This window comes from Peromyscus californicus, unplaced genomic scaffold (assembly GCF_007827085.1).
Source record: "Peromyscus californicus insignis strain IS unplaced genomic scaffold, ASM782708v3 Scaffold_18__1_contigs__length_77618521, whole genome shotgun sequence".
Taxonomy (NCBI): Eukaryota; Metazoa; Chordata; class Mammalia; order Rodentia; family Cricetidae; genus Peromyscus; species Peromyscus californicus.
Window position 1 is genome coordinate 47,357,192 of NW_026294480.1, and position 24,055 is coordinate 47,381,246.

A 24,055-nucleotide genomic window follows, 5' to 3' on the forward strand; every position below is an offset into this window, starting at 1 on the left:
TACCATGTTTATTCTAGAAAAAATATTTTCGTTATTCAATTCTTACTTACTTTCTGTTACCAACTAATACGTCAGATAAGCTGGATATATTTTTTTAAAACCCCTTAATTCAAATTAAATTCCAGGAAGAAAAATTATTGTTTCCTCACATGATGGGTTAGTACTTTTCCTTTCTGAGAAATCATATGTCTTCAGTTTAAAGTGAAGAATAGTGTGGCATTTTTATAAGTGGTGAGTGTGTGTGTGTGTGTGTGTGTGTGTGTGTGTGTGTGTGTGTGTGTGTGTGTGTGCCAAGTGATTTATCCACTAAAGCCATCTCTTCAGCTCAATTACATAATTTTGTAAGTGAAATATACTTTTATTCATCTTTGCTCGGTTCCTGTGGCAGAGTATTTGAACTGGAGTAATTTACTGTGAAAAGAGATTAAGGAATGTGGAACTGGCACTTTTTCAGAAGAAAGGGAATTTGGAGGAGCAGAGAGAGAGAGAGAGAGAGAGAAAGAGAAGACCATTGACTACTCTCTAATAGCCACGGATCCAGTATTTCAAGTTCCAGTTTTGTGACCCCCTAATCCTAGTCAAGAAAAACTCAAACTTATTTTCAAGAAAGATATGAACCTAATAATTTCTCAAAACACCACATCTCTTATGTGTCTCCTCTAATGTCATTTTATTTCCTTTCAATGCCATGCCGTGGTTAAGGCAATTAATGAATAGCAAATCAGAACTCTATTGCTGTTTGTAGTTTAAAGTTCAGAGATAACAAGATGTTCTTATCGGAGCAACTAACATATTACAAATCTAATATGTATAGGAGTAAACAAACAGGGACTTAAGAGTATACAGGGATACAATTGAGACTATTTATGAACATCCTATTTCTGAAATGCATTCTTCTTCCAACTCCTCTGCAAGAAAATATTATCAAAATATTATTTGAAATACATCCAGAAGATCTATTTAGTATGAAGTAAGTGCTGCTATAGTTAATAGTGTGTTTTTCAACGATTTTCTGCAGAACACACACACACTGTCTAGCTGGTTATAGCCTTTACCACCACTAACTAGAAAATAAAAACAGAATAATCCAATTTATTATTTTTTAAATGTTTATTTTATTGCATGCTTCCAAGATTGAATTTCCAAAAGTGTTTCAGAAAATACTTTCATCTTAAAAGTATCCTCGTTTTGACTTCATGCTAATTTTGTGTATGGTAACCATCACATTGTTTTCACACAAACTTCTTCAAAGGAGATTCTAAGATTTTACAGTGTTAATAGCCCCTCACTGGTTGACTAGTGTTATATTCTGTGTACAATTACTACATTTACAGTTATTTGTCATTTGTAAGGAAAGCATAGGCAAGGCACTGTGGTTAGTTTCCAAGTTAGCTAACTGCTTTAACTAACTCCATTTCCCTAGTACGAATCCATTAAACAATTTTTTTGTTAGCACATTTGTGTATAGATTGATTTTCCCAGCATGTAAGCTTCTTTCTTAAGTAAATGTAGGACATGGCATTGTGCATGTTCATTTCTTTCTTTCTTTTTATTTTTTTTCCGATTTTCTTGTGCATTGAGGAAATATTCTATGGCATTGCATAGTCCTCATGAATATTAAAAAGATACAGTCAGTTATCCACATCTGTGGCTTCTGCATCCACAAATTTAACTCAGTGCAGAAAGAATTTGGTAAGAACAAAAAAAATCTGCCTGTACTGAACATGCATAAATGTTTTCCCTTAAATAATACAACTGAACAACTGTTTGTGTAGCATTTATATTTTATTAGCCATTGTAAATCATTGAGAATTGACTTAAGGTGTAAACAGAGGTGGCTAGATTGCATTCAAGTTCTGTAGTGTTTTGTACAAGGGCAAGAAGCAACTAGACATTTGGTGTGGTAGAGCCTCACATCCAATACCTCTTGGATTCTGATGGATAACATTTTCCCTATTCCTACAGAAATTTTTTAAATGAAAATTTGGATAGATCCAGTTACTCTATTACTTTTCAACTATGATACATAATATTAAAATATGCCCACATCAAATACAACCCATCAAAAGCATTCTTTCTAACTGGTGCCCACTTATCAGGTGCTGTTGACTTGAAATTTCCAGAAATTTGAAACTGTTAGTAGAATTGTTCTGCTCACTTAGATAACTAATATATAATTATAATACTGATAACATATACAAATAAATTGAGAGAAAGAATGTAAATGGAGTTCAATTCTATAAACCCAAATATTGAAATTGACACTTTTCAAATTTTATAATTTTGTAGTTTAAAATATAAAAGTTGCTACCATTGAGCCCTGTTAAAATTGTCCAGTAGATTCACATGTAAATTATTTTTAATTTTCCTCATGTTCTTGGAAACAGATGGTATAATTTTTTTCAGAAAAAATAATGATAATATTAAATGTAGTGGAGGCATTTTTAAATATGAAAATATATGGAATTGCAATTTTGTGTGAAAAAAAAAAAGAACCTGTGTCTGAAAACGGCTGTTACCTAGTACCTTATGTGCCCCCTCGTGTGGGATAACTATGCTACTTTTCTGAACAATTCAGAAAAGCTCAATTGTCCTGATCTTTCTTCTACTTTTCTTTAAGCGGGGTTTCCTTTCCACTTGGGGCTTTCCTCGCATTATGTTGGGCTTCCTTTCTCTTCCTCTAAAGTTTCTCCCGCTGCCATGGGGCTGCTTGTCCGCCATGTGCCTGACCCACATGCCACATTAAAATGGAACGGCCCTCTTCCTCTTCTTTCCTCTAATCTCCTTACAGGCAACTGCTGAAGTTTTATGTCCCACCTGCCTGGGGGTTTTTCTCTAATAAAATTGTCTTGGAGCTTTCAAAAAAGAAAGAAAAGGAGAAAGGAAAGGACTGTTCTATCATCCCATAGGAAGTGAAGAGCTGGAGTGTGGAAGCTGAGTAACAGTCAAAGTGGAAAACAGTTTAAGGGACAGCTGACCCTTGATGTTCCATATGACTGAGATTTCGAAAAACGTGTTTTTAGTTTTAAATAAGCACAATATGTTTACTAAATAAATATATGAACTTAAAAATATGATACCCCTATACCATATATAGTTGTAAAATCACTCTTGTTGACAAATTCATTCTGTTGTATTATTGTTGAGGACGGTGAGATAAGGCAGTGGATAACTGTATAGCGCTCTTGCAGAGGACCTGAGTTCAGTTCCCAGCACCTGTATCAGGTGGCTCAAAACCACCTGTAATTTCAGTTCCACATATTTTAACACTGTTTGGCCTCTGAGGACTCCTGAGCTCACACAGGCACACAATGTACTTTAATTATATTTCCTCTCACTCTCACCACACAACTCCTCCCATACCCCTATGTGTAGTCTTCAAATTTCTTCTTCTTCTTCTTCTTCTTCTTCTTCTTCTTCTTCTTCTTCTTCTTCTTCTTCTTCTTCTTCTTCTTCTTCCTCCTCCTCCTCCTCCTCCTCCTCCTCCTCCTCCTCCTCCTCTGCCTGCTCCTCCTCTTCCTCCTCCTCCTGCTCCTCCTCCTCCCCTTCCTCCTCCTCCTTCTGCACCTCTTCCTCCTCCTTTCTCTTCCTCATGTTCCTTCTCTTCCTTCATGAATTAAGTTCAAACACAGCTACCTATACATGAATGAGTGTAGGGCCATCACTCAAGCATTGACAACTTGCCAGGTGCCACAGTCCTGAAGATAACTGACCTCACATCACCTCAGCAGCCATCACCTTCTCCCATCCCTCTTGGAATTTGATCTGGTTTGATGTTGTGCAAGGTTATGTGAGGAGTCACAGCCCTAGTGAGATCATGATTGCCAAGGCCCTTTCATATCCAAAAGACACCTCTTTGCAGCATTCCTTGACCTTACAGCTATTCTGCTCTGTTTTCTGCTTTTTCTTCTCTTAGCTTTAGCCAATAGGATGTGCTATAGTTCTCACATTTAAGGCTGAACCCTCCATTATCACTTATTCTCTGTTCTGTGACCAGTTGGGGGACTTTGTATTAACTTCTTACCAATGAAAATGTAACTTCTCTGGTAAAGACAGAGTGCTGCTACATTATGGGCAGAAGGGTAAATATTTGAAGGTGGTTTGGTACTGTCTACTTAGCAATGAAAGAGTAGTAGATTATCTCCTCAGGGCTATGACCTACCCAGCCACAGATAATTTCTCAGAATTATTCTATAGGCAGTGAAGTAACACTTTTCAAATTTTATAATTTTATAGCTTAAAAGATAAGTGATGCTGTCTACAATTGACTTCCTCTTGCAAAGGAAAAATTAGTTTCCCCCATGGAGTTTCAATAGAGATATTAACCACACTTAAGGTTAGACCCCAGGAACAGCAGTAGATGCCCAACCAACACAAACTCCATGTTACTTTTGTAGACATTTTTGGCTCATATTGGTTTCTTTGGGCATTTTTTTGTTTTATTGGTCTTTGATTATATATAATGGTTTCTGATTTTATGTTTTTGTGGGTTTGTGTGTTTCTTTCATTCCTTCCTTCCTTTTCTCTTTCCTTCCTTCCTTTCATTCTTTCTTTACCTGTTTCTTCTCTAAAGAGAGAGAGAGAGAGAGAGAGAGAGAGAGAGAGAGAGAGAGAGAGAGAGAGAGAGAGAGGAGGTAGAGTTGGGTGAGTAGGTGAAAGGGAAGGCATGATTAGAATATATTGTGTGAAAATATGTTTTTGTCAATTAAAAAATGTGAGAGACCAATACCAAAATGGCACTTTTGTCGAATACAAAGCCATATTAAAACTAAAGCATAAAATAAAAATCTTTTTCTTTATATTCTTTTTATTAAAGTTGACAAAACTTTTGGTTGACAAAGTTTTATTAATGGCATACAACGCAGTATTTTTGTCTTTTTTATTAAGAAATATTTTATTCATTCCACATAGCAACCACAAAAGATCCCTCCCTCATCCCTCCTCCCGCTCCCCCCCCGCCCCAAACCCATCTCCTACTCCCTCCTCCAAAAAGGTATGTCTTCCAATGGGGAATCAGGAAAGCCTGGCCCATTCAGCTTAGGCAGGTCCAAGCCCCTCCCCCTGTATCAAGGCTGTGCAAGGTGTCCCACCATAGGCAATGGGCTCCAAAAAGCCAGTGCAACAACAGAATATTTTGATACGTGCAAATATAGTGAAATGACTTAGTCAAGCTAATTGTTAATTATCAGCTTTATCTTGATCCTCGTAATTTAGAGTGAGAATTCTTAACATCTGCTCTTAGTAATTTTGCTGTTTGTAATATATTGTTATTGTCTGTCACCACAATGACATACAATAGATCTTGAATTACAATTGTCATTCATAAAGTTTGTTCTTTGACAACTTCACACAGGTATATAATGCATTTAGATTACTACTCCCTACCTTTTTTCCCCCTTCCATCCCTCCCTCCTCTCCCAGTCCCCCTTCATCCCTAGGAGTCTCTTTCCCATATTCATAGCTTCTTGTTTTGTGTCCCATCGTGTTTAATCTAGGCCTTGTATGTGACTATGATTCAGGAACTGTCCATTTGTACTACAAAATATATTGTTTTGCATATGATGTCATAATATCAAAATGAGTACTGTGTTACCTTTAAGATTTAGAACCTTCCATTTTACAGGAGTTTGGAACAGTTTGTATACTTATACAGAGATAAAATTTGCTCACTACAATTATGTCAAAAGAGTGTTTAAAGAAGTTTACACATATAGAATGCACCAAATTGGAAAACATTTCATTGAAGATAAGCAAAAGTAGAAATGTATCTTTAGTTTATCTTAGCATACATCAGTATTCATACCCTAAAATTATTGATTTTTCTTCAAAGATTGAGTCTCTCTCTGTCTCTCTCTGTCTCCTTCTCTCTCTCTCTCTCTCTCTCTCTCTCTCTCTCTCTCTCTCTCTCTCTCTCCACATTGGATTTTGAAAGTGTTTCTTGGGTAATTTCTCAAAGCAGGTTGGATCTTATTAATTTAGAAACATATAGAAATTAGTTGAATTGTATATGATTTTAAATATCAATGTTGTGTTTATACATTTTTGTTGAATGCACTCATCACTTTGGCATTTGGAATCTTAGCTTAGAATTTAGGTCTACTCCCAGTTAGACTCTGCCATTCCAGACTAGGCTAATGCTAGCTGATAAGGGGAAAGAGCTGGCTCTGGTTCTACTTCTTGTAATACCTAAAAGCAATATACAATCAAAAAGGCAGTTGAATTTATATTTCCACACTTGGCATTTTGTTCAATATGTAAACTGTCATTATTTTGTGTTTTGTGTAATAATATCAGTTACTATAAAATAATTTTTATAGTATGGAATATGACACTTAAAGTATCATACATTTTTAGCAACACCAGCTATCCTTTATCTCTAAGGTCCTTTTTAAAAATATTTTTTTTTATAATAAATTTAATTTTACATATCAGCCACGGATTCCCCTGTCCTCCCTCCTCCCACCCACCCACAGCCTTCCCTCCCAATTCACCCCCCATTCCCACCTCCACCAAGGCAAGGTGTCTCCTGGGGAGTCAGCCCAGCCTGGTAGATTCAGTTGAGGCAGGTCCAGTCCCCTCCTCCCTACACCAAGGCTGAACAAAGTGTCTCAGCATAGGCCCTAGGTTCCAAAAAGGCTGGAGGGATAGCTCAGCCGTTAAAGGCTAGACTCACAACTAAAAATATCTCTAAGATCCTTACTCAAGCTCAGCTTCAATTCCTCAAGCATCTGCACTCAGAAACCTGGAACAACAATGCAGCTCGTCTTTGATTTTATCTCCTAATGTTTAGTGTAGATCTTTCTTACATTTTTTTTAATCCTTAGGTATTTTCCTTGACTTTCAACAAATCTATTAACCAAGAATTAGAAGCAGATTAAAAGCTATCCACTCTTTCTCAAAGTTGCTAACTAGAAAAAAAATGATTTGTCCACAGAGATAGCAAATGAGATTTACCATCAACATCAATGTCACTTAAAATATGTGTTATGTTTTAGTGTTTTGTGAAAGGAGTCACACTTGGTCTTTATACTCATAAAGCAAACTGGCCAGCCTTATTGAGAAGGTTAAAAAAAAAAATGGTAAACTGTTTCTTGATCTGAACAGTCTTTCATATTTTTATTTCATGCATTGAATTCATGCAGTCCTGATGTTGCAAGAATGCTTGATTTGTCGTATGGGTTTTAAAAAGTATGACCTTATATTTTGGTGACAGATATTCCACATGACATATGACCTCGCCAGTGCCGTGGTGAGAATCTTCAACCTCATTGGCATGATGCTACTCCTGTGTCATTGGGATGGCTGTCTTCAGTTCCTGGTCCCCCTGCTTCAGGACTTCCCACCAGATTGCTGGGTTTCCCTAAATGAAATGGTTGTAAGTAACTCATGCTGTTTGTTTTCTGAATTTACAACATTGTGCCCAAAACTTCAAAGTATTTCTGTTAGCATTGTTTACTTTCTCTTCCATAAAGGCTTTGTTTTTGGATATGGAATTAGACAACCCAGACTTCTCTAAAGCTAAAACTTACTCTTGTATTCCTGGGAATGTAAATGCTGCTGCATCTATTTTCAAAAGTTTTACTTTAAATACTGAGATATGCTTTATATAAGTGACATAAACACACACACATAACCGTGATACAATGTGCTTTCAAATATTTTTATATTTGTAATTAGGTTAAGGATATCTCAGTGCATTTTGGGGTTAGAGCAAGGAAAATTAATGGGAAAGATAAGTTTTAATCTTCATTGTGCAGGATATGGAAATATTTTTAAATTTTAAAATATGATTTTATTTAAGCAAGTATAATAATATAAAAATTTAAGAAAATATCCACTGATGTGAAATCTCATATTCATTTGGCTCTGTCCTTCATTTCACCCACATCTGCTAATATTACTTCCTCAGAAACTTTTTCTAAAAGCCTTTGTTAAACTGTGTATCTATCTCCCAGTTGATATTTAATTATAAACACATTTAGTTTTTTGTAACCCCCCACACATGTGTATTCACAAATGTATATTCTTTATGTATACGTTTTCTGACCTTCACTGCCAAATTTAAGTTCAAAGAGATTTTTTTCCCTTTTCCTCAGTGCCATCCTAGCCTGTTTGTGCTGATATCTAAGAGTACTGGACTGGGTAATTTATAAAAAACCAGAAAATTATTTCTTAAAATTCAGGAGTTTGAGAAGCTCAAGACCAAGGCACTTCCATGTTCAGTCTCCAGCTGCAAAATGGCAGTTTGTGTCTAAATTTCCTGGAGAGAGGGAAAGCTATTTTCCCATGGCAGAAGGCAATATATTCACAAGGAATGACCTCTCATGTTCTACCCAACTTCCACCAATTTCCATCTGCCAACCTTGTCGAGTCTTGAATTAAATTTCCAAAGGGCAATTTTTGGGAAACATACTAGAACCAGAGAAGGTGGCCAAGAAAATACCTGACATTGTAATTTATTTTTAACCTACTTCATATCATCTTGATAAATATTGATAATATAAAACTTGATAAATATTATTTATTAAAATTTATACAGAACAGTGCAAGAAATTTGTATGGGTTGGATCCCTTTTCAAATTTCTGATGCTGCCTTCATCTGTCCACTTACTTATCTTTGAGGAAACAAAATATATGGCCAAGTGTAACATGAATCTTATAAGGTCTTATTAATAAAAAAAAAAAAACCCAGAGCCAGATATTGGGGTGAAAGCTGAAAGATCAGAGAAGCAGAACAAGCCATAGCCAACCTCACCTGGACAACTCATCCAATCCTGTTTCCATGAATCCTCAGACTGAAAGCTTCTGAGTCCTTACCTGAATGGATCTCAGCTGAACTGCTACTAAAAGCCTAAAAGCTTAAAAGCCTCTAGTTCCTGGTCCTCACACCATATATACCTTTCTGCTTCCTGTCATCTCTTCCTGGGATTGAAGGCATGTGTCTTTCCCAAAGAAGACATGAGCTCTCAAGTGCTGGCATTAAAGATGTGTGCCATCATGCCTGGCTTTGTTTCCAGTGTGGCCTTGAACTCACAGAGATCCGGATGGATCTCTGCCTCTGGAATGCTAGGATTAAGGGTGTGTGCTACCACTGTCGGGCCTCTATGTCTAATTAGTGGCTGCTCTGTTCTCTGACCCCAGATAAGTTTTATTAGGGTACACAATATATTGGGGGACACAATATATCACCATAGCCAAGGCAAGAATGAAAATACTGTCTGGGAGAGAAAGAGGAGACACTCTCTCATCAGGCTCCTGATGGAGCATAGAGCAGAAAGACAAGAACTAATGCCAGAGATGACGCATCACTGGCACAAATGCAATAATTAATTTGGCAAATAATTATTATTCAAAATTTTTCTAGTTACGTTCCAGAAAAATCACAGTTGCCATCACTGAAAAAGTAAAAGAATTCTTTTCAAATATCTAAAACATATGCACATAATTGTGTAATTATATTACAGGGCAATATATTACGTATTTGGTTCTAAGCAAATTTATTTAAGCATTTTATGCCTTTATTTCCTTTAAGATTGACTATATACAATTGTGTATGCCAAAGAAAGAGAGAGAGAGAGAGAGAGAGAGAGAGAGAGAGAGAGAGAGAGAGAGAGAGAGAGACACAGAGACACAGAGACACAGAGACACAGAGACAGAAAGGAGAGGTATTCCCGGGTATCAGTGTTTGTTGTATTGTGTTTAGTGGAATGTGTTTAAAACATCAACCTTCATTATTTCTTCTTTCTATATAAAATAGCTATATGAAGCTGCAAATCACTTCTTTGTCTCTTTTTGTTTGTTTCTTTCTTTCAGAAAACTGGAATTTTCAGAAATTATATGAATAAGCTGTTACACAGATAGATTATAGAGTCATAGGTACAGTTCATATGGATCTGACTCTAAAATGTCTATTCTGGAATATCTTTGACACAAGATAGTATAGAACGGTTAAGATTGATGATAAAAAGCAATCTTAATCACAGCCACAGTAACTGCTCTAAATTCAGTATTTGATTTCCGATACAGAAAAAAAAAAAAGCCAAACTGATGTTTTTCTCTATTTGTTGAAATATCTAATTTGAAAGTAAAAACTTGAGACTAGAAATCAAGTTGTGTATAAGACACATGAGTCTTTCATAAATATGGCATGATAATTAGGCCATGATATTTATCTTTGCCACTACATTAATTTCATGCCCTTAAGTATTATTAAGAAACTGCATACATATCAAAATTCTGTACCCAAATTTGCTATATATCCTGATGTTTCTATGTTTATATTCAGTTAGCTATTTATTAGCATATAACCTATGATGAGAAATTCCTGTTCCAGTCTTTGATTAGAAATTTGAAGTTACCACCGTAACTATGCTATACACTTTTACTGTGTTTAATATAATACAATTGGTTTGATATAGTCATTGTTATGTTAACTTTTTCTAATTTATATTTTGTTCCATGAAAATAGTCTTGATTCCTGTCAGCTAATTTCTTTGCTCATAACTTTATAAATTGTAAAGTGATTCTTATAACATTATATTGAAGGAGTCAATACAGGAACTCAGTTGCTGACATTATGAAGAGAAGGAAGAAGCTGACTTGGGAGCTGCAGCAAGAACAGGGATTCATCTTGTTAGACATTTGTAATACTTGCTCTTATTCCGTTTATGAACGGAATTTGAATTACAAAATTCTTTCTGAATTAAGATCTTAGGTTTGGCAGATAATTAATGTCTAGGAAAATTTGTTACATTCCCATGATATCTTGTGGTTATGATTGCTTGTAGAAAGCACTGAGAATATATTAATTTATTATAAAATTATTGAGGGTAATAGCAATAGATTCTATTTCAAATGAGAAATATTAATTTTAAGAACATGACAAGATAAGACCATAGTATAATTTAAATTGCTTATTAACTACCTGAATCTAAAATACTTCCACACTGTATGAAATATTATTGTGACATAAATATCTTGCAGTGAAACATTACTTTTCTAAAATAAGCTTTTCCATGATTGGGGCCTTCAAGTTATACTTAGGCAGTCCATCTCTTCTACCTACAGTCTTTCAGATGAATAGTTTCATGTTGGTTAACATCCCAAAGGCTTTAATGTAAGCATATTATGACTCCAAAATGTTCTGAACACTCCACATACAGAGTTTGAATTTACTTTTGTAATTTGGAACACGCAATACCCAAAAGTGTTACATCGCATAAAGTTAGTTTATGGACATACTATGACATAATATGCAAATAATCCATGTGATCAAATGTAGATAAATGACATGTTAAATAATGTGTAACATTTTCACAACAGTAAGATGGAGAATCTGTTAGAAACTTAAGGTGCACAACACACAGTGCTGTTATGATGAATCATGCCCTAGAAAAAAAAACAGTCTCATTATGGCAGTATATTTATAATGGAGGCAGTTACTTGATTACAGCAAACTTTCTAAATCAAATAGATTTACACTAAATTGTGTTAGTTTTATTATTTTGGTAGCATTTGACTTAAAATTTTCATTTTGTAAGTTATATGAGATTATTTTTTAAGTATTAAATGTCTCCTCTTTTACTGAAAATAGATTTTTTTTCTCACATAATATACCTGGTAACAGTTCCCCCTCCCTCTTCTCTCATTTGCTTCTCTCCTCTCTTCCCATTCAGATCCACCCCTTTTCTGTCTCTCAAGACAAACAGGCAGACTGGAGAGATGGCTGAGCTGTTAAAGGGTAGGCTTGCAACCAAAAATATAAAGAGACAAACATGCTTCTAAGGGATAATGATATAAAATAATAATGTTTATAAATTAAAACAAAAATTAACACATCAGAATTGGTCAAGACAAACAAAGAGAAGAAGAGAACCCAAGAGAAGGTACAAGAAACAAACCAACTCATTCATACACTCAAGAATCCTATAGAAACACTAAACTGAAAGTCATAATATATATGCAAAGGAACTGTATGTTAAAAAGAGAGAAAAATAAAAATAAATAAAAAACAATAAGTTAAAAAATTAAAAGCCTTGTCACATTATGAGATGAGGAACCTCCAAAGATGCTGTTGAGTTCATATTATGTTGGCCATCTACTACTGTACATGCAGACTACCCTCAGGAGTAGGGTAGTTTCTCCAGTGAGACTCCCTTGAGGGAACTACATTTTAATTTACAAGTGGTTATCAATTGGAGAGTGCTTCTGTGTTAGAGATAGGGGTATGTGTCCACATCTTTCATTTTATTTTATACTGAGCTCATTCTTATGCTGTGTAGTTAGAGTTTTTTTTGTCTGGCCCACAGTTAGGACAAATCTCTCTTACCTGTTAGTTTCATAGTCGCTCAAACCCGACCAAGTAAACATAGAGACTTATATTGGTTCCAAACTGTATGGCCGTGGCAGGCTTTTTGTTAACTTTTTTTACAGTTTAAATTAATCTATTTTTATAAATTTATATCTTGTCATGTGGCTCGTGGTTTACCGGCATCTTTACATGTTGTTTGTCATCGTGGCGGCTGGCAGTGTCTTTTTTTTTAGTCTTTTACTTCCCAGCTTTATTCTCCTCCTTGTCCCGCCTATACTTCCTGCCTGGCCACTGGCCAATCAGTGATTTATTTATTGACCAATCAGCAACACACTTGACATACAGACCATTTCACAGCAATGCTGCATATCTTAGATACCAAGTATACAATGGAGAATGAGACTAAGTCGTATGCTCACTAGTTCCATTTTCCAACAGGCATTCCTTCATACCACTTTCCACTGGGTGCTGAAAGCAGTACAAAGCTTAACAAAATGTGAGCTTTACTATGAAAGAATTTATAGTTCAATGCAACGGAAATCTATGTACTTCTGTTGTTGAAGAAAATCTAAATTGAGGCCTTCAAAATGTATGAACTACTCCAAGACCCCTGAATATGGGCCGAGTGGTGTAATATAGTGCATGGTTTCTATTGACCAAGCTGAACATCCTTCAAAATTATTACAGCTACACAGCCTCTTCCTCCCTTACTTAACAACCCATACAGTGATTCTCTCAACCTAGTTTCCTGAAGATATGTTAGTGGTGGCCCTGTACTTTGCATAGATTAAGATGAAATATTGTGAGGGGTATACACAAAAGGACCGTGCAGTAGTAAAGGACTCATTTCAGCTATCATCATCTGGCTTTGTGTCTGTGACCTTTAAAATGGAGAAGCTCAACTTACTCTTGTTAATTCCAGCTGAAAGTCTGCAATTGTCACAATAAATGTATAAAGGCAGAGGGTAAACAACTGCTGATATCTCTTCTTCTAACTCAATAATTTGAGAAGAAAAAAAGCAGTATGTCAGTCGATCATGGAAGCCTAGGATGATTATATTATCTACTGATGATAGTCTAGAAAAATTTTAAAGTACCATGCCCATTCAACTACTTAGATAATGACTGGTTCCAATAATGTCACTAAACTAATAGACTTAAGGAAAGATGCTAAAGCAATATAACTAAGAATTGAAGAAAAACATTTCTCCTCTCTTGGGGTTTAGTAATCTACTTTATATTTCAATTTCTCTGTATTAGAATTATATTATTACAGTAGTATTGACTTTTTTTCCAAAATAGAATGTACTGCCATAACAGAGTTTTTTAAAAATGTCCTAACAAAAGGCAAGTGATTTGCTGACAAATCATTGCAGCTCTACAGGGAAAAAATGCATTCATAGCCAATATGAACTTATAATAATAAAGTAGGTCAGCAGCATGCTGAGTGCTGTGGTTTCTCTTTGCCATCTTCTCTCTGTCCATGAGGAAAGACTGCCTGGTTAACATTCCTTGTTCAACAGAAACATGGCACCTCTCATAAGGAAAGGATTTTGTAAACTCTTTTCTTCCTTCTTCTGTGTGAATTATTTGATGAGAATGAACATATGGAAACAAATTCTAACATCATATTTTGTTTGCAAATAAAATTTGCAATACAGAAAACTTTAAATTGAATTATAGTTCTTTAATACAGAAGAATAAACCACTTACTATAATTACATGCATTTATATGACTTTGATTCTGCTAAGTTACTTTAGAAATATATGACGACCAAAGCCTGAGACTTGTAGCTTACCTGTTAAGGTACTTACCTCATATGCATAAACCCCTGTGTTCAGAACATTGACTTAGCTCTTCAACACCACATGGAATTAGATGTGGTGGTGCATGAGTCTAATCTAAGATCTCAGGAGGTAGAAATAGGACAATCAAGGTCATGCTCAACTGTAACATGAATCTTAAAAGGTCTTATTAGTAAAAATCCTGGTGTCAGCTATTGGGGTGAATTCTGAAAGATCAGAGAAGCAGAACAAGCCACAGCTAACCTCACCTCAACAGCTCCTCATCGGATCCTGTTTCCATGAATCTTCAGACTGAAAGCTTCTGAGTCCTCACTGGAATGGATCTCAGCTGAACTGTGACTAAAAGCCTAAAAGCTTAAAAGCCTCTAGTTCCTGGTCCTCACACCATATATACCTTTCTGCTTCCTGCCATCACTTCCTGGGATTAAAGGTGTGTGTCTTTCCCAAGCAAGACATGAGATCTCAAGTCTTGGGATTAAAGATGTGTGCTACCATGCCTAGCTGTTTCCAGTGGGGCCTTAAACTCACAGAGATCCAGACAGGTCTCTGCCTCCCAAGTGATAGGATTAAGGGTGTAGGTGCCATCATTTTCTGGCCTCTATGTCTAATCTAGTGGCTGTTCTCTTCTCTGACCCTCAAATAAGTTTATTAGGGTACACAATTTATTGGGGACACAATATATCACCACACTCAACTTCATAGGGAGAGTTAGAGAGTAACATGGGTTACGTGGGAGCCTGTCTTAATTAAACAAAAAATATGTAAAGGCATAAGTTCTAAGCCTATTTTTCTTTTGTAGGCCCATTCTTTTTTCGTTTTTTAAATCTATGTATTTATTTTGAAATGTATTCGAAAAGTTCAAGTTTCCTTGAAATGTGCCTGGGCTGTACTTTAACTTACAAGCTTCTTGCCTCTGCATCTCTAGTGCTGGAAATACAATACTATATGTTGTAACATGCCATAAGTACACTGATTCTTAAACATAAGAAACACATGGCTAGTAGAAGCATCTGTTAGAGAATTACCTCAAGAGCACCAACTAAAGTTGGTGAAGGAACCAACTTCCATGCAGACTACTATTTTTCCTTCCACTCAAATTTATTTATCTCGGTAAATTAGTTTTCATAAATGGTCTTGATGCAAATCCTTTGTAAAATTTGTGTAACATGAACTTAGCTATGCTAATGAAATGAACTTAAAATGCACATTTTCAATTTTTTCTGAAAATAAAAAGACTGAGAACCATTTATCCACTAGTAACATGCCAGAGGCGCTGACCAGGAAAGCTGTTTATCAAATCTCATTAGTCACTCTGAGAGCACCTTATCATTCTATTTCATACCCTCAGATCAGCTTCATCTATCACAAGCCATATTGGGTGCATGTCTCCAGAAAGCAACTCTTGAATTATGTGTACCATTGCAATGATTTTGAATAGCATGGATGCATAGAAAAAACTATTGCACCTTATAGAGTTTTGAATAAAATTTATTCTTTTACTGTTGTCATAATCTAAAGGTATCAAGCAATAAGAAGCAGTTATAATGTCTCATGCCTTGTACATTACATATATTTACATTTCCTGAAAATATTATGAGTTCATATGGACTATAACAAAGTGGTTCCATTGTTTTCATTGTGTGAGGGGGAATCAATAGAATATGAAATAGATGTTTCTTTACTATATATTACAACATTAACAGCTAAACAAATGTCATGCAATTCATATAGACTTCTCATGCTTCCAAAATGTCTAAGATTATCATTCTGTTGTATAAAATAGAAAGATATTTCTTTTTTTTTTTTTGGTTTTTCGAGACAGGGTTTCTCTGTGTAGCTTTGCGCCTTTCCTGGATCTCGCGCTGTAGACCAGGCTGGCCTCGAACTCACAGAGATCCGCCTGGCTCTGCCTCCCGAGTGCTGGGATTAAAGGCGTGCGCCACCACCGCCCGGCGAAAGATATTTCTTAATAAATGCATAAATGAATTGCCTATTTTATGGGGAAGTATATAATTACTTCCCATATTAAGATATTCTATCATTTTCTTTTATTTCATTCTTTTGACTGCCACAGCACTAATATAAATGTTACTCTAGAAATATACTACAGAATTGGAGACCTGAATAAGCTGTGTGCTAAGTAAGGTATATAAGAAATAACATCAGGAATGTTTCCAGAATCACAGTGTGAGCATTTCATAATCCCATTACAGACTCTTTCATTTTTGAGAATTATTTATTTTTTTTACCATGCACCAATCTAAAATTGAGTAATTCTTGTGACAAATTTAATTTAGTTAATAATTTTTATGGGGTTAACTAATTTTACTTGAATTCCTACAACTAATTACTTAATGCTATAAGTAGTTCATCAAATGAGAACTTAATATATAATAGAATCATTCCCAGTCATTTTATACTTTGAAGATACAAGTTGAATCCAGTAAAGCAACATTTAAATACTCTTCTAGTCAGAGGTCTCAGAAATTTAGCTCTGCTCAGGAAAGATGAATGAGAATGTGTTTCTGCTCTCCATTTGGCTATCCCATACCAAACAGTAATGGCAACATACCTGTGCACCATGAGTAGATATTGTATTTGCATATGTTTGGTGATGAAAAACTACAGAAGGAAAATTTGGGCCATGTTACTTTTGTGATTCACAAAAATACACAGCAGTGAAATGCAACGCATTCTCTATTGGTAACATTTTCATGGCCATATTATAAAGTCAAGAAAAATGTCTCTCAATATGCCATAGAATCAGATGACAATTATAAAGTCTACTATAAAATCCATTAACATAATTAATATGTATCTTATGCAGCCTGAACCATTATGATTGAAATGTTAAGCTTAGTTATATTTGGGGAAGGGCTCCTAGAACACAACAGAACTGGGAATAGGTTCAATCCTGTGTACTGGGCACTTGCTTTCCATAAAGCAGAATGCTGACGATATTTGAGTTTGCTTGTTAGCAGAATTGATGGGAGTCTACTTTGACCAAAATTAAAGAATGGTTTGTTTAGTGCTAAGTATTCAGAACTTGACAGCAAGCATGCCAATATTGTAAAAGCAAATCTGAGTGGTATCAATGCAAAGGAGACCTGCGTTTGTGCCCTTGTGCCCTGGAATATACTAGATCCAGCTCCTGGTTCTCTTACCCAGTCCAGCAATGTAGCATTGGGCAGTTGGCCTGATATCTTTTGTCTTGTTTTCCTCTTTTAAATGTGATGACCACAATATATAGAATAGTTATTACATTTTAGCACAATATGCACTATGTATTATGAACATTTGTAGTTTTGTGTATGTGGGGTTGATATCTCTCCTCTATAAGTTGATATAGAGTATTCTTATTTAAAACAAGTGATGATTGCTTCCATAGCTGTGTTTTCTTTTACTCTGACAAAATACCCTGACAGAAACAACATAAAGGAGAAGAGATATATCTGATCACAATTCCAGGTAATAATCCCTTGCAATGGGGAGCTCAAAGTGCCAAAAATGTGAAGTAGCTACATTGCATTAAAAGTCAAAATCAAAGAGCAACATACTAATGCATGCAATGAAAAATGGAAATCTTACATGCTGGGGAAACTCTCAAGTTCCTGCTTCTGTGACTCCCCTCTGTGTGAACTAAAGTGAATCCCCTCTTTCCAAAGTTACTTTTTTCAGGGTATTTCATCACAGCAACAGGAAATAAAACTAGGCACAGTTGAATGTGGAGTTCAGTGAGCAGAGTGCTTGTCTAGTGTACACAGGGCTCTGGACTCAGTGCCTAAACACAGCAAACTCACGTCTGCAATCCTAACACTGGAAGGGAGGCATCAGATGTAGAAATTTAGGTCATTTTTAATCACATAGTGCGTTTGAGGCAAGTCTGGGATTATGAGGTGTGTGTGTGTGTGTGTGTGTGTGTGTGTGTGTGTGTGTGTGTGTGTGTGTGCATGTGTGCGCCTGTGTGTCTGTGTGTGTGTGTGTGTCTGTGATGATTTGGATAGCTAGAACTAGAACTAACTATCCTTTATACCTAGAAAATATAAAGTGGACAAAGACATGCAAGAAGTTAAGTGTATGTGCTATAAACCTAGAAACAGAATCTACAAAGTTGAATGCAAAACTGCTTTTACTTTGCTGCCATCTGCAGAATATTAAACAAAAGTCCTCAGGCCACAAATGTACGTGGAAGGAACATTTAGAATGAGAGAAGCGACAGTGGCATTTACTAATAGTCGCAAGAAGGATCCAGAATTGCATAACTCTCCCTCTGGGATCCACACAACAGTGATGAGTGACAAAATATAAATAGAATATATTCAGTCTTATGTACAATACATTGTCTCCTGTTGAAGTGAAATATGTTAAACTGAATAGACTGGGGTAAACTGCAAAGAAATTAAACTCATTATTCAGTACCTTGCTACTACAAATGTGCTCAGTCCCCTTATTTCTTTACTTTGCACCCTTAAAGGGTGTTATATCAGAGAAGAGACGGTGGGCTATTTGCATAGAATTTTACAGAAACCATGAAAATTTTACAACTGTTTCCAGGATATATGAAAATGGTTTGCAAAGAGAATGAACAAAGATGCGGCAAATTACAGCTTGGGATGTTTGAGTCATAAAAGAAATAATTGCAGAGAAATTCTGTGTGGTCACAAGTATTGACTAATAAAAACAAGTTATGCCATATTAGGCTGGCCTCCATTTATTTCACATGGATGAATATATATGCGATATTATGGAGGAACTTGTTGAAAATATATTTAGATATGTTACCTTTGTGTATAGGCAACAATAGAGCTGAGTGGGGTAAAACTTGATTATGACCTTACCCACATCTATAACCAAGATTGATAAGATGTGGACAGGAAAGACAAAGTGAGGTGTACATATGGACTTTTTACTGCAAATATGAGATGATTTAGGCATGCTGATGATAAGCTGCCTGAAAACATCAAAGACACAGCTAACTCAAAGCAAAAATATGCTAAGTTTTAGAGTTATATTTAATGAGGCCTTGTTAAAGAACAGCATGAACTGAGTCTAATAAAATGGACTTTTAACAAATTGGGGGATGAGGGGAAAAATGAAGATGAGAAATCAACAGACTTCGGCTAAAGACATGATGACTTAGGATATTTTATCTGTAATTTTAATATATACCAGTAATTGAAATATTGGCCATGTTAACTGAATTGGAAATCTAAAGTAAATTGTATAAATAAAAAGTGCTAAAGAACTATTTTATAATCAGGCAGATACATTGTATTCTTTCTGACATTTGAACACTTGCTGATTGTCTATTTCGGTTCTTGAAATGAAGGCTTCAAAAGTAATTTATGGCCATTCAGAAGTCCACTTGTGTGCAGGATAAATTAAACCATTGTGACACACTGATGATTAACTTTGATTGCCAAGAATGGCTCATCTCAATAATCACACTTGATTCTTTGTCAGCATGTTTAGAAACTAAAAGATTAAAATGCATATATATATATATTAAAATGCATATACATGTGGAAGGGTTGTGTTCATAGAACTAGAAAGGGGACTATGAGAGGAGAAAGCTCTTAAGGAGGGGGCCAGAGATGCATTAGGGAGAAATTAGCTGTATCTGTGAAATTCTTCACATTAATTTAAAATTGCTCTATATAAAAATTCATATGAAGACTTAACTCATCACTATGTTTCAATAGTAATATGGCAATTAAGCAGCTACAGAACTCAGAAATGTCCTACTAAAGCCATAAAATTACTTAAAAATATGAGACAGATTTGAATCAACAGATCTATGGAAAATGCTCTATTTCTTCAAGGAGAAAATAATTTATTTGTGTTAACATTGTGATGTTACTGAAAAACAGCAACTATTTACTATGGGGAATCAGTTGAATTCTTAGGATTTCTCAAAGTTGGCATCCCTTGTCTACTTCAATTTCCATGTTACCTGTTGCTGAGAAACATCTAATAAACAAAAATAAATCAAAATATAGAACTTTACTAGAATCGTAGTCCTAGTCAACATTCACCATGATACACAGAATTTGAAGTTCAATATTTACATTATAAGTATGCAGATCAAGAAAAGCTTTATTAATAATTCAGTGTGTGGCATCACGTTCATGCCAAAGGTAAGTTAAAGTAATACATATTTTTCTTAATTTCATTGTAAGAAAGTGGTTCTTCACTTTTAAGTACATAGTAATCATGGTGCTCTCCAAAATACTTAGCAAATTATTGCAATTGCATATACATGTAACACTCCCACACCACAGGCCAAGTTGTAGCTACTTATTTGCATAATATTGGGATGTATTCTATGCTATCTCATCTATCTATCTATCTATCTATCTATCTATCTATCTATCTATCTATCTATCTATACTATACTCAATAATTTTTTGGTTTAATTTTTGAGAAATTATTTTTAAACTGTCTGATACAGTGGAGAAATCAATAATAAAAGGTCTAGCTCTCCTAACTGTTTTTCTTTGGAAAATAAAACATAGAGATCTATAAAAAGCTAATGTCAGGTGACACAAATACTATTAAGAAACAGAGAGCAGGAAAACAGAATACTGTGACTCAGATAAAATTCTATCTAAGATAGAAGAGTTCTTCCATTCCAGTTCTGAAGGCAGCAGTTGAGTACAGAATACAAGGAAATGAAGGAAGAGGCTATTTATATAGAAAACGAATAGTCTAGGAGGAAATCATAGAAGCTGCAAAGTTGGATAGGATTGCTCAAGTGGGGAAATGACATTGGGAAGACATTCAGAATCTTATCGAATCAAAATATGTTTGTAAACATAAAATGACTTGGAACTCCATTTAGTTTGGAGAGACAAATGAAACTCAGTCACCTCTGATGTGCCAAGTGCAGAAATGAAGTTCCATTTTTTTTTTAATCTCATAGAGAGAGTGCTATCATCAGATACCAAGGTTCAAGAGTATGAGCTTAGGTCTAAGTCAGTCCGTAAAAGTCATTAGTTCAGCAGATCAGCATAATGACTTGCCATATGGAATGAAAACGTGAAGTATCTGGACAGAACAGCACAGAGTATCAGGGAAAGTAGACGAACTATAGTGTCCAACATTGGAGAGAGAAGCCCATTTCTCCCTAGGGAAAGTAAGGATGATGGTGTCCTACACGAACAGCTCAGATATATATGTGATATATTTTCTAAAGTTGGTAGATGGTCTTATAAAGGACATGAATTTCTAGGATCATGAATATGAAGCATGCTAACACTTTCAATGTCATAATTCCTAAGCATATCTTGCATTTTACCAAGGAGAGGGAATTTAGGACATACTGAGGGTCTTATGTGGTACACTGTTGGTACTGTCATTCAATCCTAAGGGATTCTAGACCCAACACTACTTGCTAATTGCTATTCCATAAGGTGATTATGATGTCCTGGAATGTCAGGATAGGTGAAGAGAAACCAGGACAAATACTAGGTTTCTGGAAGTCTTGGAACATTAATGAAACTGGGACTTTTTGATTTATGTTACTGCCATCCTTACTTGAAGAAAGCTTTGTTAGGTTCCAAATTAAAACTGTTTCTTTGTATATAAGCATGTATGTCAGTGTGTATACTATGTGTCTCTACATATGCATGTATGTTCCCCTATATGTGAATGGACATGTGTATATATGACATTATTAGAGATCAGTGTATCATTTTCTTCTTACAATTCTGTTAGTCTTTTTTCTAGGACATCTCTTACAAAAAGGTCTTCTTAAAGTATTCAGTTATTTATATTTATGGGAAAATGGCATTATTAGTAATCTGCTTTAAAATGCTAGTGTAATTTTAAGATAATATTATTCTGGCTATCTGGATGTCTTTACTTTTCAAACATGAATCAAATCTTCCATATTTCTGGTCTATTTTCTCTATATCATTCTATCTTTTTCATGACATTGGAGAGTACATTAACTCCATGGAAATAGAATAATTGCTCAAGTTGGAGGAGAAGATTTTTGCATTTAAATACATCTTAATTTTATATGATCAAAGTGAAATATTATTTTTAAATGTCCTTTTTAATACTAATTTATTTATGTATTTATGATATTACAGGTTTTTGTTACAACAAAAAAACCCCCACACATTCCAAGAAATTAGTCCTCACATTTGGCCCCATTACATTTTCCCCAATATTTATATATTTTTCTTTGGGATTTGTTTTTTCTACTGTGCTCTATAGCCATATGTATGTGCAACTGAAATTGAGAGAGATTTTCTTCAAGAAATTAGTTGACCTGAGAAGACAATACAATAATTAAATTCATAGGAAAATATTTTTGTTATTTACAGCCATATTTTAATGAACTAGTGGTAATGTGAAACATGAAAAATCCATTTTTCAGAGTATAATCATGAGACAAAGATGTAAACTGATTATCTACTGAAATATTCTTCCTTTTGTACAAGACTTGTGGATTCTTTTTCTACAAAAGAAACATATTCAAAGACTCTCAAGGAATGCTCAGAAGAATGAAAATAATTTCTCATACATGTTTCTTCTCATCAAGTATTTGACAGTTGTGATTGGTTTTTGGCACAGACTATAATGTAGAGAGACACAATTTAAATGCATATCCTTCCTGGAAATGCAGCGATGAGAAGCACAGCCTTCAGTAAAAGCGAGAGGGAATGTTCTCCTTTAATGTTTGGGCTTGCTATTTATTAAGAATTCTACAGTGCATATCATCCCATTACTCTTCAATGAATACTTATTTCTAGTCCTAATATTATGTCAGGTAAACCAGAGTTTTCTGTAGTTAATATCACTCAGTACAAATGGTGCAATAATGGAGATACATTAGTTCCACGCCTCATTAGTCAAAATCTGAGGCATTATTGTCTGTCTAATCAATTGTACCTCTTCTATCAGGTTTAATTCAAACCTGGAACATTACTCCAAAAATCAACATAGGATGTTATGTGTGCTTTCTTTACAATCAGTGCAGAACTAATCCCTCAACATCTCTGCTTCTTGGTACTAACATTATTCTACAACTGTCTTCCATCAAGTGCTATGGTTAGTCTGTGCTGCTAGTTAAGTAGAGAAGTGATACCAGTCTGAGAGGAGGTCACCTTTTGTCTTGAGTCCTTTCTTGGTTCATCTTCTTTAAGATGAGCCAATAGTCCTGTAAAAGCTGTTTATATATGGAGCAGTGTACTACATTAGCTTTCTCTTAGTGAATCTCTAATCCTTTTAATAAGACTTCTTCCTTGTAGACACACAGCTTAACTCAGTGTTGAAGGAACTAGGCAATTATTAGCCTAGAATTTAAAAATGACCTACCAAAATATGATAAATTAAAGAGGCAAATGCTTTCCTTTAAAGAGCCAGGTGATCTTGACAAAGTGAAGCTGGAATCCCCTGGAGCACAAGCTCCATTTCTCCAAGTCCCTCCTTCCAAGGTCTGCCAATGGTCCTGAGGACATAATGTAACAAATCAAGGGATCTAAAGCTGTCAATAGCCTCTGTATTTATAATATTCTAAAATAACTCAGGAGAAACCGCTTAATAAAATATAAATGCTTCTTCCCAGAGCAAATTGAATGAAATTATTTTCTTCTGTCCATCTCATTAATTCATAATAACTTATTAGATCTAGAATAAAATTATCACTATTCCATTTTCATTATATTGTCATTGGCTGTCTCTATAAGGAGGTTTACAAAATTTAGTAGATTTGCCCAGTGTAGGAAGTAAGGAAATAAAGCTTATTTGTGATAGTTCATGTTATCAACAGGATACAAAGTCACACATGAGAAGTGGCTCTGGGCATACCTCTGAGGGATTTCTTAGATCAGAGTAACTTTAACCACTGTGCCTGAGGAATGGTTTTATTGATTATAATAACTGAAGTGGGACGATCTGCACCAGCTGCGGGTGGCAATTTCCAGCACA

General features: G+C 35.2%; 1 protein-coding gene across 1 annotated transcript in view; it reads left to right on the plus strand.

The window, feature by feature from the left end:
- The window catches only part of Hcn1 (hyperpolarization activated cyclic nucleotide gated potassium channel 1), a 397,328-nt gene that overhangs the window by 215,870 nt on the left and 157,403 nt on the right, over positions 1-24,055 (plus strand). The window contains exon 3 of the mRNA XM_052743322.1: positions 7,214-7,375. Coding sequence (XP_052599282.1) covers positions 7,214-7,375 — 162 coding nt within the window. The remainder of the gene's footprint in view (positions 1-7,213; positions 7,376-24,055) is intronic.